Genomic DNA, 13,983 nt, shown 5'->3' with positions numbered 1-13,983 from the left:
AAAAAGTATAATACGTTGTCTGCTTCCTACAGTTATCCTCTAACCGAAACACACCTGCAGGTGTCCTTAAGGTTTCATGCATCGTACCTGCAGGTTTCTGTGCATATCAGGTCTCGCTACCAACGTTGTCCCGTGCCCAAGAATGGAAGAAGCAACAAAAATAGGAAGTCCACTCACCATACTTCTACCATCAAAATTAAAACCCGTAGTTGGCGATGATGCCACAGTTGGAGCGTCCTCTTGATGCAGAAACTACTGACCCTAGAACATTTGGTCTGGGAGTTGACCCTAATAGTGGTGGAGCAATCGGTTAATCGTAGGCCATGAGAAAATGCCGCTGGACATGTGTAGAAGAGATGGTAGAGACTAGAACTGTTCTTCTGGCCGTTAATGAAACATCCTGACATAGGTGCTGCAAGTGCGCTAGTCGCCAAGGTCACCATTGTTGGCTCGGACAGATCGTGTTAGCAGCGGCAGCCACTGGTTTTCAGCACAACGCCCGGCAGTCTGATGAACTCTTGGTTGCCGCTTACGACACTGGGAAGAGGACAGTGTTTGAACTGTAACATCCAGCATGACCGAAGTCGTCGGCCCACACTCGACCGTGGCCAGCGACGATGAACGTGCTGAGAAACTGGTGTACATTAACAGGGAGACTAGGGGGCCCTCGTTCAGGCTAGAACGTGGCGACCTACCAGGTTTACCTGGCATTGCAGTGGCCTTCGCTTCCCTGTAAACAGCTGATGAAGACGATGGTGTTCAGCATTACGTACACAGTCTAATCATGGTCGTGTACAGAGACGCCAGCAAACATATGAGAATGAGTGTCTGGTTGTTGTTTGTTGTTGTTGTGGTCTTCAGTCCTGAGACTGGTTTGATGCAGCTCTCCATGCTACTCTATCCTGTGCAAGCTTCTTCATCTCCCAGTACCTACTGCAACCTACATCCTTCTGAATATGCTTAGTGTATTCATCTCTTGGTCTCCCTCTACGATTTTTACCCTCCACGCTGCCCTCCAATACTAAATTGGTGATCCCTTGATGCCTCAGAACATGTCCTACCAACCGATCCCTTCTTCTGGTCAAGTTGTGCCACAAACTCCTCTTCTCCCCAATCCTATTCAGTACCTCCTCATTAGTTATGTGATCTACCCATCTAATCTTCAGCATTCTTCTGTAGCACCACATTTCAAAAGCTTCTATTCTCTTCTTGTCCAAACTATTTATCGTCCTTGTTTCACTTCCATACATGGCTACACTCCATACAAATACTTTCAGAAAAGACTTCGTGACACTTAAATCTATACTCGATGTTAACAAATTTCTCTTCTTCAGAAACGCTTTCCTTGCCATTGCCAGTCTACATTTTATATCCTCTCTACTTCAACCATCATCAGTTATTTTGCTCCCCAAATATCAAAACTCCTTTACTACTTTGTCTAATTTCCTAATCTAATACCCTCAACATCACCCGACTTAATTCGACTACATTCCATTATCCTCGTTTTGCTTTTGTTGATGTTCATCTTATATCCTCCCTTCAAGACACCATCCATTCCGTTCAACTGCTCTCCCAAGTCCTTTGCTGTCTCTGACAGAATTACAATGTCATCGGCGAACCTCAAAGTTTTTATTTCTTCTCCATGGATTTTAATACCTACTCCGAATTTTTCTTTTGTTTCCTTTACTGCTTGCTCAATATACAGATTGAATAACATCGGGGAGAGGCTACAACCCTGTCTTACTCCCTTCCCAACCACTGCTTCCCTTTCATGTCCCTCGACTCTTATAACTGCCATCTGGTTTCTGTACAAATTGCAAATAGCCTTTCGCTCCCTGTATTTTACCCCTGCCACCTTTAGAATTTGAAAGAGAGTATTCCAGTCAACATTGTCAAAAGCTTTCTCTAAGTCTACAAATGCTAGAAACGTAGGTTTGCCTTTTCTTAATCTTTCTTCTAAGATAAGTCGTAAGGTTAGTATTGCCTCACGTGTTCCAACATTTCTACGGAATCCAAACTGATCTTCCCCGAGGTCCGCTTCTACCAGTTTTTCCATTCGTCTGTAAAGAATTCGCGTTAGTATTTTGCAGCTGTGGCTTATTATACTGATAGTTCGGTAATTTTCACATCTGTCAACACCTGCTTTCTTTGGGATTGGAATTATTATATTCTTCTTGAAGTCTGTGGGTATTTCACCTGTTTCATACATCTTGCTCACAAGATGGTAGAGTTTTGTCAGGACTGGCTCTCCCAAGGCCGTCAGTAGTTACAATGGAATGTTGTCTACTCCGGGGGCCTTGTTTCGACTCAGGTCTTTCAGTGCTCTGTCAAACTCTTCACGCAGTATCGTATCTCCCATTTCATCTTCATCTACCTCCTCTTCCATTTCCATAATATTGTCCTCAAGTACATCGCCCTTGTATAGACCCTCTATATACTCCTTCCACCTTTCTGCTTTCCCTTCTTTGCTTAGAACGTGGTTTCCATCTGAGCTCTTGATGTTCATACAAGTGGTTCTCTTATCTCCAAAGGTCTCTTTAATTTTCCTGTAGGCAGTATCTATCTTACCCCTAGTGAGATAAGCCTCCACATCCTTACAGTTGTCCTCTAGCCATCCCTGCTTAGCCATTTTGCACTTCCTGTCGATCTCATTTTTGAGACGTTTGTATTCCTTTTTCCCTGCTTCATTTACTGCATTTTTATATTTTCTCCTTTCATCAATTAAATTCAATATTTCTTCTGTTACCCAAGGATTTCTACTAGCCCTCGTCTTTTTACCTACTTGATCCTCTGCTGCCTTCACTACTTCATCCCTCAAAGCTACCCATTCTTCTTCTACTGTATTTCTTTCCCCCATTCCTGTCAATTGTTCCCTTATGCTCTCCCTGAAACTCGGTACAACCTCTGGTTCTTTCAGTTTATCCAGGTCCCATCTCCTTAAATTCCCACCTTTTTGCAGTTTCTTCAGTTTTAATCTACAGGTCATAACCAATAGATTGTGGTCAGAGTCCACATCTGCCCCTGGAAATGTCTTACAATTTAAAACCTGGTTCCTAAATCTCTGTCTTACCATTATATAAACTATCTGATACCTATTAGTATCTCCAGGATTCTTCCAGGTATACAACCTGCTTTTATGATTCTTGAACCAAGTGTTAGCTATGATTAAGTTATGCTCTGTGCAAAATTCTACCAGGGGCTTCCTCTTTCATTTCTTAGCCCCAATCCTTATTCACCTACTGCGTTTCCTTCTCTCCCTTTTCCTATACTCGAATTCCAGTCACCCATGACTATTAAATTTTCGTCTCCCTTCACTATCTGAATAATTTCTTTTATTTCATCATACATTTCTTCGTCATCTGCAGAGCTAGTTGGCATATAAACTTGTACTACTGTTGTAGGTGTGGGCTTCGTATCTATCTTGGCCACAATAATGCGTTCACTAAGCTGTTTGTAATAGCTTACCCGCGTTCCTATTTTCCTATTCATTATTAACCTACTCCTGCATTACCCCTATTTGACTTTGTGTTTATAACCCTGTGGTCACCTGACCAGAAGTCTTGTTCCTCCTGCCACCGAACTTCACTAATTCCCACTATATCTAACTTTAACCTATCCATTTCCCTTTTCAAATTTTCTAACCTACCTGCCCGATTAAGGGACCTGACATTCCACGCTCCGATCCTTTGAACGGCAGTTTTCTTTCTCCTGATAACGACAGCCTCTTGAGTAGTCCCCGCCCGGAGATCCGAATGGGGGACTATTTTACCTCCGGAATATTTTACCCAAGAGGACGCCATCATCATTTAATCATACAGTAAAGCTGCATGCCCTCGGGAAAAAGTACGGCCGTAGTTTCCCCTTGCTTTCAGCCGTTCGCAGTACCAGCACAGCAAGGCCGTTTTGGTTCATGTTACAAGGCCAGATCAGTCAATCATCCAGACTGTTGCCCTTGCAACTACTGAAAAGGCTGCTGCCCGTCTTCAGGAACCACACGTTTGTCTGGCCTCTCAACAGATACCCCTCCGTTGTGGTTGTACCTAAGGTACGGCTATCTGTATCGCTGAGGCACGCGAGCCTCCCCACCAACGGCAAGGTCCATGGTTCATGGGGGGGGGGGGGGGGAGTGTCTGGTATGAGGGATTTTATGAGAGTCTGCTGGGTGGTACTTCAACAGCAGCACCCCCACCGCGGAAGAAACAACAGGTTATGGTGACTTCATTAATTCTGATTTACTTGTTCAGCCAGCTCCTGCAGGAGCCCAACAGGAACTATACTATTGTTAGCTTCACATTTTAGACACACTGGCTGACTTCTTCCGAGTGGTCAGCATTCTTAATAAGTGCTCAGTCATTCTGAATACATCTTCTTGTGAACCGGAGTTGGAATTCATCTGGCACTTCCCTCTGTAAGACGTCATTTTGCTGAGTGTCGCAGGAGCGGTTGACCGCACCGAATGAGCTCGTGATCCAAAAATATATTCGAAATCGTGCGTGAACATTGTGGAAAAGGTATGTCACATCTGCGAACATCGTAATGTTTCGGAAACAGTTGGTTTACGTGAAAAAGAACGCATCCACGGAGCTCGGTTTCTTCTTTGCTTGCCAACTTTTATCACTTGGGAAATACAAATGCAGAAGCGCGGCATTAACTTCCACTAGCTCGCCTTTGTTCATTTCGCTACCATACTGTGGCCCTTGTAAACATTACTGGCTCGGAAATATATTGCCGCACATATTGCCGAACATGACTGCAGTTCTTGTGGATACATTGTCAGGAGTATGCAATTTCTATGGCCCTTGTAATCGTTTCTGCATGTGTGTTGCGTCTGCAGTATTACAAAGAAAGGTTCGTCCTTGCACATTCCGCCTAACTATATTTGTGGGTGTTTGGTTTCGTATTACACTGTTTTCTGACAGCAGGGATGCTATCTCCTGTGTCGTTCGCACAAGACACAGCAAGGGTTAAAGCACCACAGGCGCAAAGATTCGATCTGGTGCTAGTGCCATACAGACTCGGCACTCGTCCAGGCTTCACAGGGAACGTAATTTAGTGAACTCTTAGAAGTGAACAGACAGTAGTTGTAAATTATATTTGCTACGTACTGTGAAGTTTACCTACGATTATTTGCACGTAGCCATTGAGGGCCTTTTTTCGTGTTATATTACAAGCAGTGTTGCAGACTTAAGATAGGTAAACTTTTTAAACTCATTTGTGTGACTGTGTTAATAATTTGTCGGAGTGTTGTAGAGCCTTCGTTCTCCTATCCTGTTACCCGACGCTGGGACATAGCTGTGTAATAGTGGCAGGGAGAAATTGTCTTAGCGATGTACTGTATCAGAAGTCGTGCACCAACTCTCAAACTCGGCCTACCGTAATAGTGGCAACTTGGCCTCCACAGCAGTAGCGATGAGGCCTTTGCAAAACTGTCGACAAGGCTTTACAAAACTATCGTACACTCACTTTTGTAAAATGCGTGATTTGCTGGAAGAACGTTTGAGTAGTCGACCTGTGATTGACATTGAGCAACCTGACGATAGTATTGTCCATAGGACAACGCTATTGTACATATCTCAAAGTTTTGCATTACCTCGGTTCCCAGAGTTCCGGAACCTGTAAAGAAAATTGGAATAGAGATCAACATAAACATCATTTCCGCCCTTTTTATTGCTCATGAAAACCACACATTGCATGTTGTACCACCATACAGCGAGACCTTCAGAGGTAGTGGTCTAGATTGATGTACACACTGGTACCTCTAAACACCCAGTAGCACGTCCTGTTGCGTTGATGCATGCCTGTATTCGTCGTGGCATACTACCCTCAAGTTCATCAAGGCATTGTTGGTCCAGATTTTTCCACTCCTCAACGGCGATTCGGCGTAGATCCCTCAGAGTGGTTGGTGGGTCACATCGTCCATAAACAGCCCTTTCCAATCTTTCCCAGGCATGTTCGATAGGGTTCATGTCTGGAGAACATGCTGGCCACCCCTAGCCCAGCGATGTCGTTATCCTGAAGGAAGTCATTCACGGGATGTGCACGGTGGGGGCGCGAATTGTCGTCCATAAAGACGAATGCCTCGCCAATATGGTTTGCACTATCGGTCGGAAGATGGCATTCACGTATCGTACAGCCGTTACGGCGCCTTCCATGACTACCAGCGGCGTACATCGGCCCCACATAATGCCAACCCAAAATAGAAGGGAACCTCCACCTTGCTGCATTTGCTGGACAGTGTGTGTAACGCATTCAGCCTGACCGGGTTGCCTCCAAACAAATCTCCGACGATTTTCTGGTTGAAGGCATAAGCGACACGCTTCGGTGAAAACGTGATGCCAATCCTGAGCGGCTCATTCGGCATGTTGTTGGGGCCATCTGTACTGCGCTGCATGGTGTCGTGGTTGTAAAGAGGGACGTCGCCATGGACGTTGAGAGTGAAGTAGCGCATCATGCAGCATATTGCGTACAGTTTTGAGTCGTAACACGACGTCCTGTAGCTGCACGAAAAGCATTATTCAAAATGGTGGCGTTGCTGTCAGGGTTCCTCCGAGCCATAGCCGTAGGTAGCGGTCACCCACTGTAGTAGTAGTAGTAGTAGTAGTAGTAGTTGCAGCCCTTGGGCGGCCTGAGCGAGGTATGTTATCGACAGTTCCTGTCTCTCTGTATCTTCTCCATGTCCGAACAACATCGCTTTGGTTCACTCCGAGACGCCTGGACACTTCCCTTGTTGAGAGCCCTTCCTGGCACAAAGTAACAATGCGGACGCGATCGAACTGCGGTATTGATCGTCTGGGCATGGTTGAACTACAGACAACACGAGCCGTGTACTGACTTCCTGGTGGAATGACTGGAACTGATCGGCTGTCGCACTCCCTCCGTCTAATAGGCGCTGCTGATGCATGGTTGTTTACATCTTTGGGCCAGTTTAGTGACATGAACAGTCAAAGGAACTGTATCTGTGATTCAATACCCGCAGTCAATGTCTATCTTCAGGAGTTCTAGGAACCGGGGTGATGCAAAACTTTTGTGTGTGTGTGTGTGTGTGTGTGTGTGTGTGTGTAGGAAAGTAAAGTATTGACCCTCAATGGCTTTTAAGGCCGGCTTGAGTGGCCGAGCGGTTCTAGGCGCTACAGTCTGGAACCGCGCGACCGCTACGGTCGCAGGTTCGAATCCTGCCTCGGGCATGGATGTGTGTGATGTCCTTAGGTTAGTTAGGTTTAAGTAGTTGTAAGTTCTAGGGGACTGATGACCATAGATGTTAAGTCCCATAGTGCTCAGAGCCATTTGAACCATTTGACTTTTAAGGATATGCAGGACGATTTAGACAGTATTTCCTCCTGACAGAGATAGGTTGATTACGGCACTGAATTAACATTTGGGTGGAGCGGGTTTTATACTCCTGCCGCCCATCCAGATTGCGGTTTCCCGTGGTAGTAATAACTAGAATGCAGATATGCGACTGAAATTAGTATATTAAGAGTGCAATGTAACGCTAGGTTTGTAGAAATTCGGGAGAACTGGTCAGTTTTGTCGTGTGCTTCTTCAAAGGGCAGATTAAGACAAGCATTATAGGATAGTTTTTAATAATACTAATAATTTTATATAAAATGTAGACTGGCAATGGCAAGGAAAGCGTTTCTGAAGAAGAGAAATTTGTTAACATCGAGTATAGATTTAAATGTCAGGAAGTCGTTTCTGAAAGTATTTGTATGGAGTGTAGCCATGTACGGAAGTGAAACATGGACGATAAATAGTTTGGACAAGAAGAGAATAGAAGCTTTCGAAATGTGGTGCTGCAGAAGAATGCTGAAGATTAGATGGGTAGATCACATAACTAATGAGGGGGTGTTGAATAGGATTGGGGAGAAGAGAAGTTTGTGGCACAACTTGACTAGAAGAAGGGATCGGTTGCTAGGACATGTTTTGTGTCATCAAGGGATCACAAATTTAGCATTGGAGGGCAGCGTGGAGGGTAAAATTCGTAGAGGGAGACCAAGAGATGAATACACTAAGCATATTCAGAAGGATGTAGGTTGCAGTAGGTACTGGGAGATGAAGAAGCTTGCACGGGATAGAGTAGCATGGAGAGCTGCATCAAACCAGTCTCAGGACTGAAGACCACAACAAAAACAACAATAATTTCATAGACTTAGACTGCTCTGAATGACACAGTTTGTCTTTGTTTTTAGCCATTTTTTCCGTAGTCGCAGTTACACGGTTAACACAGATTATGTAGCGTCTCACGTAGTCTTAGTGTAAGTAATGCTTTTATTACGGTCGCAAAATACTGTGGTATTGTCATATAACGTGTATTATTTTATAATGAATTGTGATTATTTGCATCCAGATTACAACTGTGTGTTTTCTTTTCCAGTGACACGCAAATCCAGTGTTGGTTGTATAGTATGTTTCTTCATCCTCTCACGCAGACTCTTATTAAAACGTATTCTCACTTTGTCGCGCGGAATTTTCATCGTAGCTAGATTTATGTGAGAGTCAACATATGTACAAGTTGCTGGAATTTTTCTACTCCGTGACCTTTACTTTAAAGACGTCGTTGTATATTCCTTGTGGACTTGCCGAAAAAGTTCAAGGTAACAAAGACATCACTGTTCATGTTTGTCCTTGGCTTCTACAGATCGTACGGAATTTCTACCAGATGCATAACAGTAGCAAATATTAATATATCTAAGTTGAGAACCTGGTATTAGCTTGCAAGTCATAGTGAATAACCGCTTGCTGAATTTTATTTCGTGTGTCACTGGATGACAGAGATCCATTGTTTTCACCTAAGGAATTACTTGTTCACATTTCTTCAAAGTCGTTTGGCAAGCGCAGTACTTGGTCACCTGCCTGCTTTTCAGACGGCTCATCCACTCCGCTGCTCCTCAGACGTCACCTGCTCGGTTCTTAAAACTACGTCGTCGTTTCAGAACAGATGCTCCATTTATAACAGAATGAAAAGTGTCCTGTTTTCAGACATTCTGCTGTCGTCGTGAGATTAAGCGCCCATGTAGACATCAAATAACGTTGTGCTTCTTAAGGTACGCTTTGTTGGAGAAAATATCGAGGCACACTCGGGTACATCCGAGCTGTAGCAGATCATATATTCTGAACGGATTCTTTGTGATGATATTTTAAGGACACGTCTTAAGCCTAAATACGACGTTCAGTATTTCAAGAATGGCCGCGTGAACTTGTCTCCTCATGCAAGCAGCTGGCAGCCTTGAAGGGATCTCAGCTCACAGTGACACCACAGCTCTCTATGTTCAGTTTTAATTTTGGAATATGCAGTCTTTCACTGACCTTGCCTCTTGCTGCTGCAACAGACTTAGACAAACAGATAATTTTGAAACCTTCGATTTCCATGCCATTTAGCGAGAAAAAATATCATAATCAACCGAATTTATGAGGTGAATATCATTAGAGGCTGTGTTCAATTTTCAGCTAGATCAGGACATAGGTACGGACAACATGAAGGAAACAAACCTCTCCGATGACAGAGGGCGAGTTGTAAGATAATGCTGGTAGTCATCAGACATTGTACTTTTGTTGGACCTTAGTTTGAGAACTGTCGTATCCGTAACAGATGCCTTGTGTAAATATGTTAGGAATGAAATGACGGAAAGGTTAAACTGGGTTCGTCGTTTGAGGCACCACTTTTAAGTCTCTGTGTAGCCATTCTTTGGTCACTTCTTTTGCTGTTACCTAAAACATTTTTGAGGGTTTCCGGAATGATAATTTCAGCAGACAATACAGTATTCTTTGTCCAGTCCAATATCGCCAGTGCCCTTGTTCCTTCATTGCTGGCTTTATGTTAAACAAACCGCATTCCTCCCGCACATCTCCTCCTCGTGCGAGTATCTTCTGCAACCGTAGTCATTTTTTTTACGGTACCACAAAGTGTAAGATAGAGCAAATTACGTTTAGTCATGTAACTCCGTTAAATTGTTACTTTTAGGAAAGTTTAATTTACATTGTCAATTGACGATAAAGGACAGTAGTAAAAGCGTTACCAGTCATGTTGGCTTGCTGATCGTGGCGAAGTGAGACTGTGTGACGATCCGCAACACAATTTGAAATTTTCACATATACTTAGAAAAATACATACTTCGCAGAGAGATGAATAGGCGTAATTCAACCGCAGTGTTTTTCCCTCCGTTCCTCCAATTAAAATCAGATTTAGTTGGCATTGTTTAGGCATGAAACTTCGTTTACTATTATGTTTGGCCATGCTGTTGAGTGCACATAAATTGTGGCAATTTTATATACATGCTTTTGCAGTAGCGTTACTGATTTTCTGTGTAATTGTATTTTGGATCACTTTATTTGCTTCAATGTTACGGTTGAGATGGGCTGCCACAAGCATGTCTGAAAGTGAAATTGTGTAATTTCGAAATCGATCTCGTGGATTGAATACCATTAACAAAGAACCGGATGGACCTTGATATTGAAATGCTCCTGATACTGGTGTCAGCCCCGACATATCTTCAAAAACATTGAGCGTGCTGTAGAAACTGTGTCAAGGCAATCTACACTTACGCTTAGCCCTTTAATTTCTTCCGAAGGAAATATGTCCCCATATGCGAATAGAATTTGATTTTATGGTTTCTGGAACGGCTTCCATGGATTAAATGCCGGGCATTTTGCCTATGCTTTGTCGTTTTGACACATCAACTTCGCTGTATGTAAAATTATAAACTGAATTAAAACCCGAATCGAATTATTATATTTTTTCTATGGTGATACAAAACTATTTACAGCTAATATGTACATTTCTACACAGATGCAGACAATCTCAAGTGTATAATGGGTTTGTAGCCCTACAAATGTTCAAAGGTGTCTGAATTACTAAGGGACCAGACTGCTGAGGTCATCGGTCCCTAGACTTACACACTACTTAAACTAACTTAAACCAACTTATGCTAAGAACAAAACACACACACACACACACACACACACACACACACACACACACACACACACACACACACACACACGCACGCGCGCACGCGCGCGCGTCCGAGGGAGGACTTGAACCTCCGGCGGGAGTGGCGGCGCAATCCGTGACATGGTGCCTCTAACCGCGCGGCCACTCCGCACGGCTTGTAGCCCTACATCCAGGTTTGAAATCCAGCTGGAAGTTTCAGCAGGCAAATTGTGAAGGTCTTCCATTGTGTGTTTGAATACTCTGGGGGAACATTCGAATGGTACATGATGTACAGTTTGCTGCCTTTCGCTGCGGTCACATTCAGGAGAGGGGTTCTACCCCCATGAGCGCACCGGTGCTCCACATCTACCCCAGTCAGTTCTGATCCGATTCGGTATATACCATTGTCGTCAAGGTAGATGAAAACGTACTGGTCGCTCTCGAGGAGTTTTAATTAGTTAGTGATGTACCACGTAAATTTGCTCCTGCCACCGGTTGTTTCAGGCATCTTGAGTGGTGAAATGAATCTTCTGCAAAACGATTGAAGTGTGCCACGATAGTTTTATAGACCGCAGTTATTAGGGTTCTGTTAATGAAAATTCTGAATGAATTGGTAACTCTTTTTTCCTCCGTTCACACGTTCAGCAATGACTGATCTTCTGAATGGTGGTGGATTACTAGTGAGAACTGAGAACTGGTAGCCAGCCAGTGCTTTATGACGTGGCGAATATACCCTGTGATGAGACTTATTGCTTTGGTTGAGCTGTGTGTCAATTATTTTTGTGTGAGCTCTATTCAGCGATTGATTAAGGAGTAAAGATGACCTCCTCAGGACTCTCAAGTTATTAAGAACGGATCCGCAATATCAGTTTACCTAGTGAACACAAGTATAGGCATAAGCAGAGCAACAGCCAATTTTTACCCAAGTAGTATTATTCATTACTGCAAAACCGTGATTACGCACGGGTCGGGAACCGTGCATCGCAACGATGCTGAATGGAGGTTTGTCCTCAGGTGCCGCGCGGCCGAGCCCTGCCGCTGCGCAGCGCGGTTGCGGGTAGCGGGGTGCCAGCAGGTCCTCCGCCGCCCCCGCGCGGTCGCGGATTGCTGGGGCCGCCCCCGCCTCCGCCACCGGGCGCAGTGCGTGGCCCTCCCGGCGGCCTCCGCAAGCCGGCGCCACCACTGCCGCCCCCACCGCCCCCGCAGGCTCTGCTGCCGCGCCCTACGCCCACCAAGACCAAGGTCCTCAGCATACTGGACCGCGCGCGCGCTGCCATGGAGGAGACTGGGTACGGCGGCGCAGGCGACGAGGAAAGGGCTGCCGCAGGGACCTTCTACGACACCGCCGCCTACGACTCGTACGCTGCTACGGGGTGAGTAGCCGACCAGCTCTCTGTTTGCTGTCTGAATGTGCAGTATACACTCGTCGGCTTTTTACCTATTCAGGTCGGAACTAACAATTACGTAATTGTAGTGTTTTTGTTACGGCGTCTTTTGCAACTGCAATAAGTTTAGCTGTACTTCGAAGCAACGTTAGTGATCACCTAAAACCCCCTTGTACACCATTGACTTTCATATCGCAATGAACTCTTCGAGACAGTGAGTCTACTGCCCCGCTCTTAACGTTTCATTCTGTACAGTCTCTCATCTGTCTCAAGTGGTTAGTATGTTTACACGCCAACGCTAAAATTGTGTATGTGGTGAGAGCTGTCTGCTGTGCAGTTCGACAACTGACAGGTGAAAGTGAGGTTAAGACGGACTCTCCTTTTTACAAAAAACATCGAAATCTCGTAACAAAATGTAGGATCAAGCAATGATAATATAGTTTGTTAATGACGAAATCAAAATTTGTCGCGGCTGTTCTTATCGAAGGTTGTGTCATAAATTGTGTACAGGCTTGATAATTCAAAGAGCAGAAATAGTGTTGTCCAAATAATTCAATACGTATATGTACTTGCAAATCAACCAAACGGTATCTATAATTCAGTTAATATCGCCTTTTTACTTTATCCTTTATATTTCGTTTTCTCGCTAATTACCAAATAGCACCGAAAATTATGAGACATCAGTTTCTCCCGGCGTAATCAGTGTTCAAATAACTTACGGGAATCCAGCCGGCTAACGTCGTCGACAACCACCGATATTTCGACAGGAGCACGCCCTTCAATTTTCAAGGCGAAACTGCAGCAAGTAGGGCTGTGCAAGGTAATTTAAATTCTCGGTTTTCAGAGAAGCTCCGGGAAGATCTCTCTCTCTCTCTCTCTCTCTCTCTCTCTCTCTCTCTCTCTCTCTCTCTCTCTCACACACACACACACACACACACACACACACACACACCACTGGCGCCATCACAAACCATAGATGAACGACGTCAGAACTTATCGACATTGAAGTCAGTAACCAAGGGTGTGGTAGCTGTCCTACTGTTCTGTGACAACGGACAGAGCAGGAGTCCATGCCGAATTTAAACAAAAACGACCATCTCTATTTATAAGGTTACGTGGTAATTTAATTTCAGTTGCTTTCTTAGCAACAGAACTAGGCCACTGCGTTGCTTGATGAGATTGGCGGTAGGAGAATTAATATAATGTACAGATTCGGCAAACGTTGGATTGATCACGACCCCTCAGCAAAAACGATTGTGCACATTACAGTCTTAATCCTCTGGTGCAAAGTTTATCCAAAATTCGCAAGCAACGATACGTTTCCTCCCCGAAGAGGTAAACAATGTGATCCTGAGTTTTCCCCGACGTATACTGTGTTAGTAAGTTAAAGGTGGAGAGGGGACAAGGGAAAGAAAAGGGTTGGAACTGATGATGATACTAACTTCGTCGGGTTCAGCGGCGACAGTTGAAAAGTTTGCCGGGGGACTCGAACCCGGGATTCCCTAGTTATTTGCCACTTTCGTTAATCACAGTTCCACACGGACGCAGTGTTTATCACTAATGCCCGGACCATCTCGGCACGCTCCCCGGCCGAGTCACACTCCCACCTACTGTTACCTATCCGCAGTTCTTCGACCGCCATATTAGATCATGGTCCTTTAAGGTTCC

At 44.6% G+C, this 13,983-nt stretch overlaps 1 protein-coding gene across 1 annotated transcript in view; it reads left to right on the top strand.

Annotated features, from left to right (window-relative positions):
- LOC126195479 (KH domain-containing, RNA-binding, signal transduction-associated protein 3-like) overlaps positions 1-13,983 on the top strand; it is a 580,765-nt gene that overhangs the window by 515,828 nt on the left and 50,954 nt on the right. Inside the window, exon 5 of the mRNA XM_049934109.1 lies at positions 11,945-12,303. Within this exon, the coding sequence (XP_049790066.1) occupies positions 11,945-12,303 (359 nt within the window). The remainder of the gene's footprint in view (positions 1-11,944; positions 12,304-13,983) is intronic.

The sequence above is a fragment of the Schistocerca nitens genome, chromosome 7 (genome assembly GCF_023898315.1).
Source record: "Schistocerca nitens isolate TAMUIC-IGC-003100 chromosome 7, iqSchNite1.1, whole genome shotgun sequence".
NCBI lineage: Eukaryota > Metazoa > Arthropoda > Insecta > Orthoptera > Acrididae > Schistocerca > Schistocerca nitens.
The sequence above is the reverse complement of the archived record's forward strand: the minus strand, read 5'-3'. Positions and strand labels throughout refer to the sequence as shown.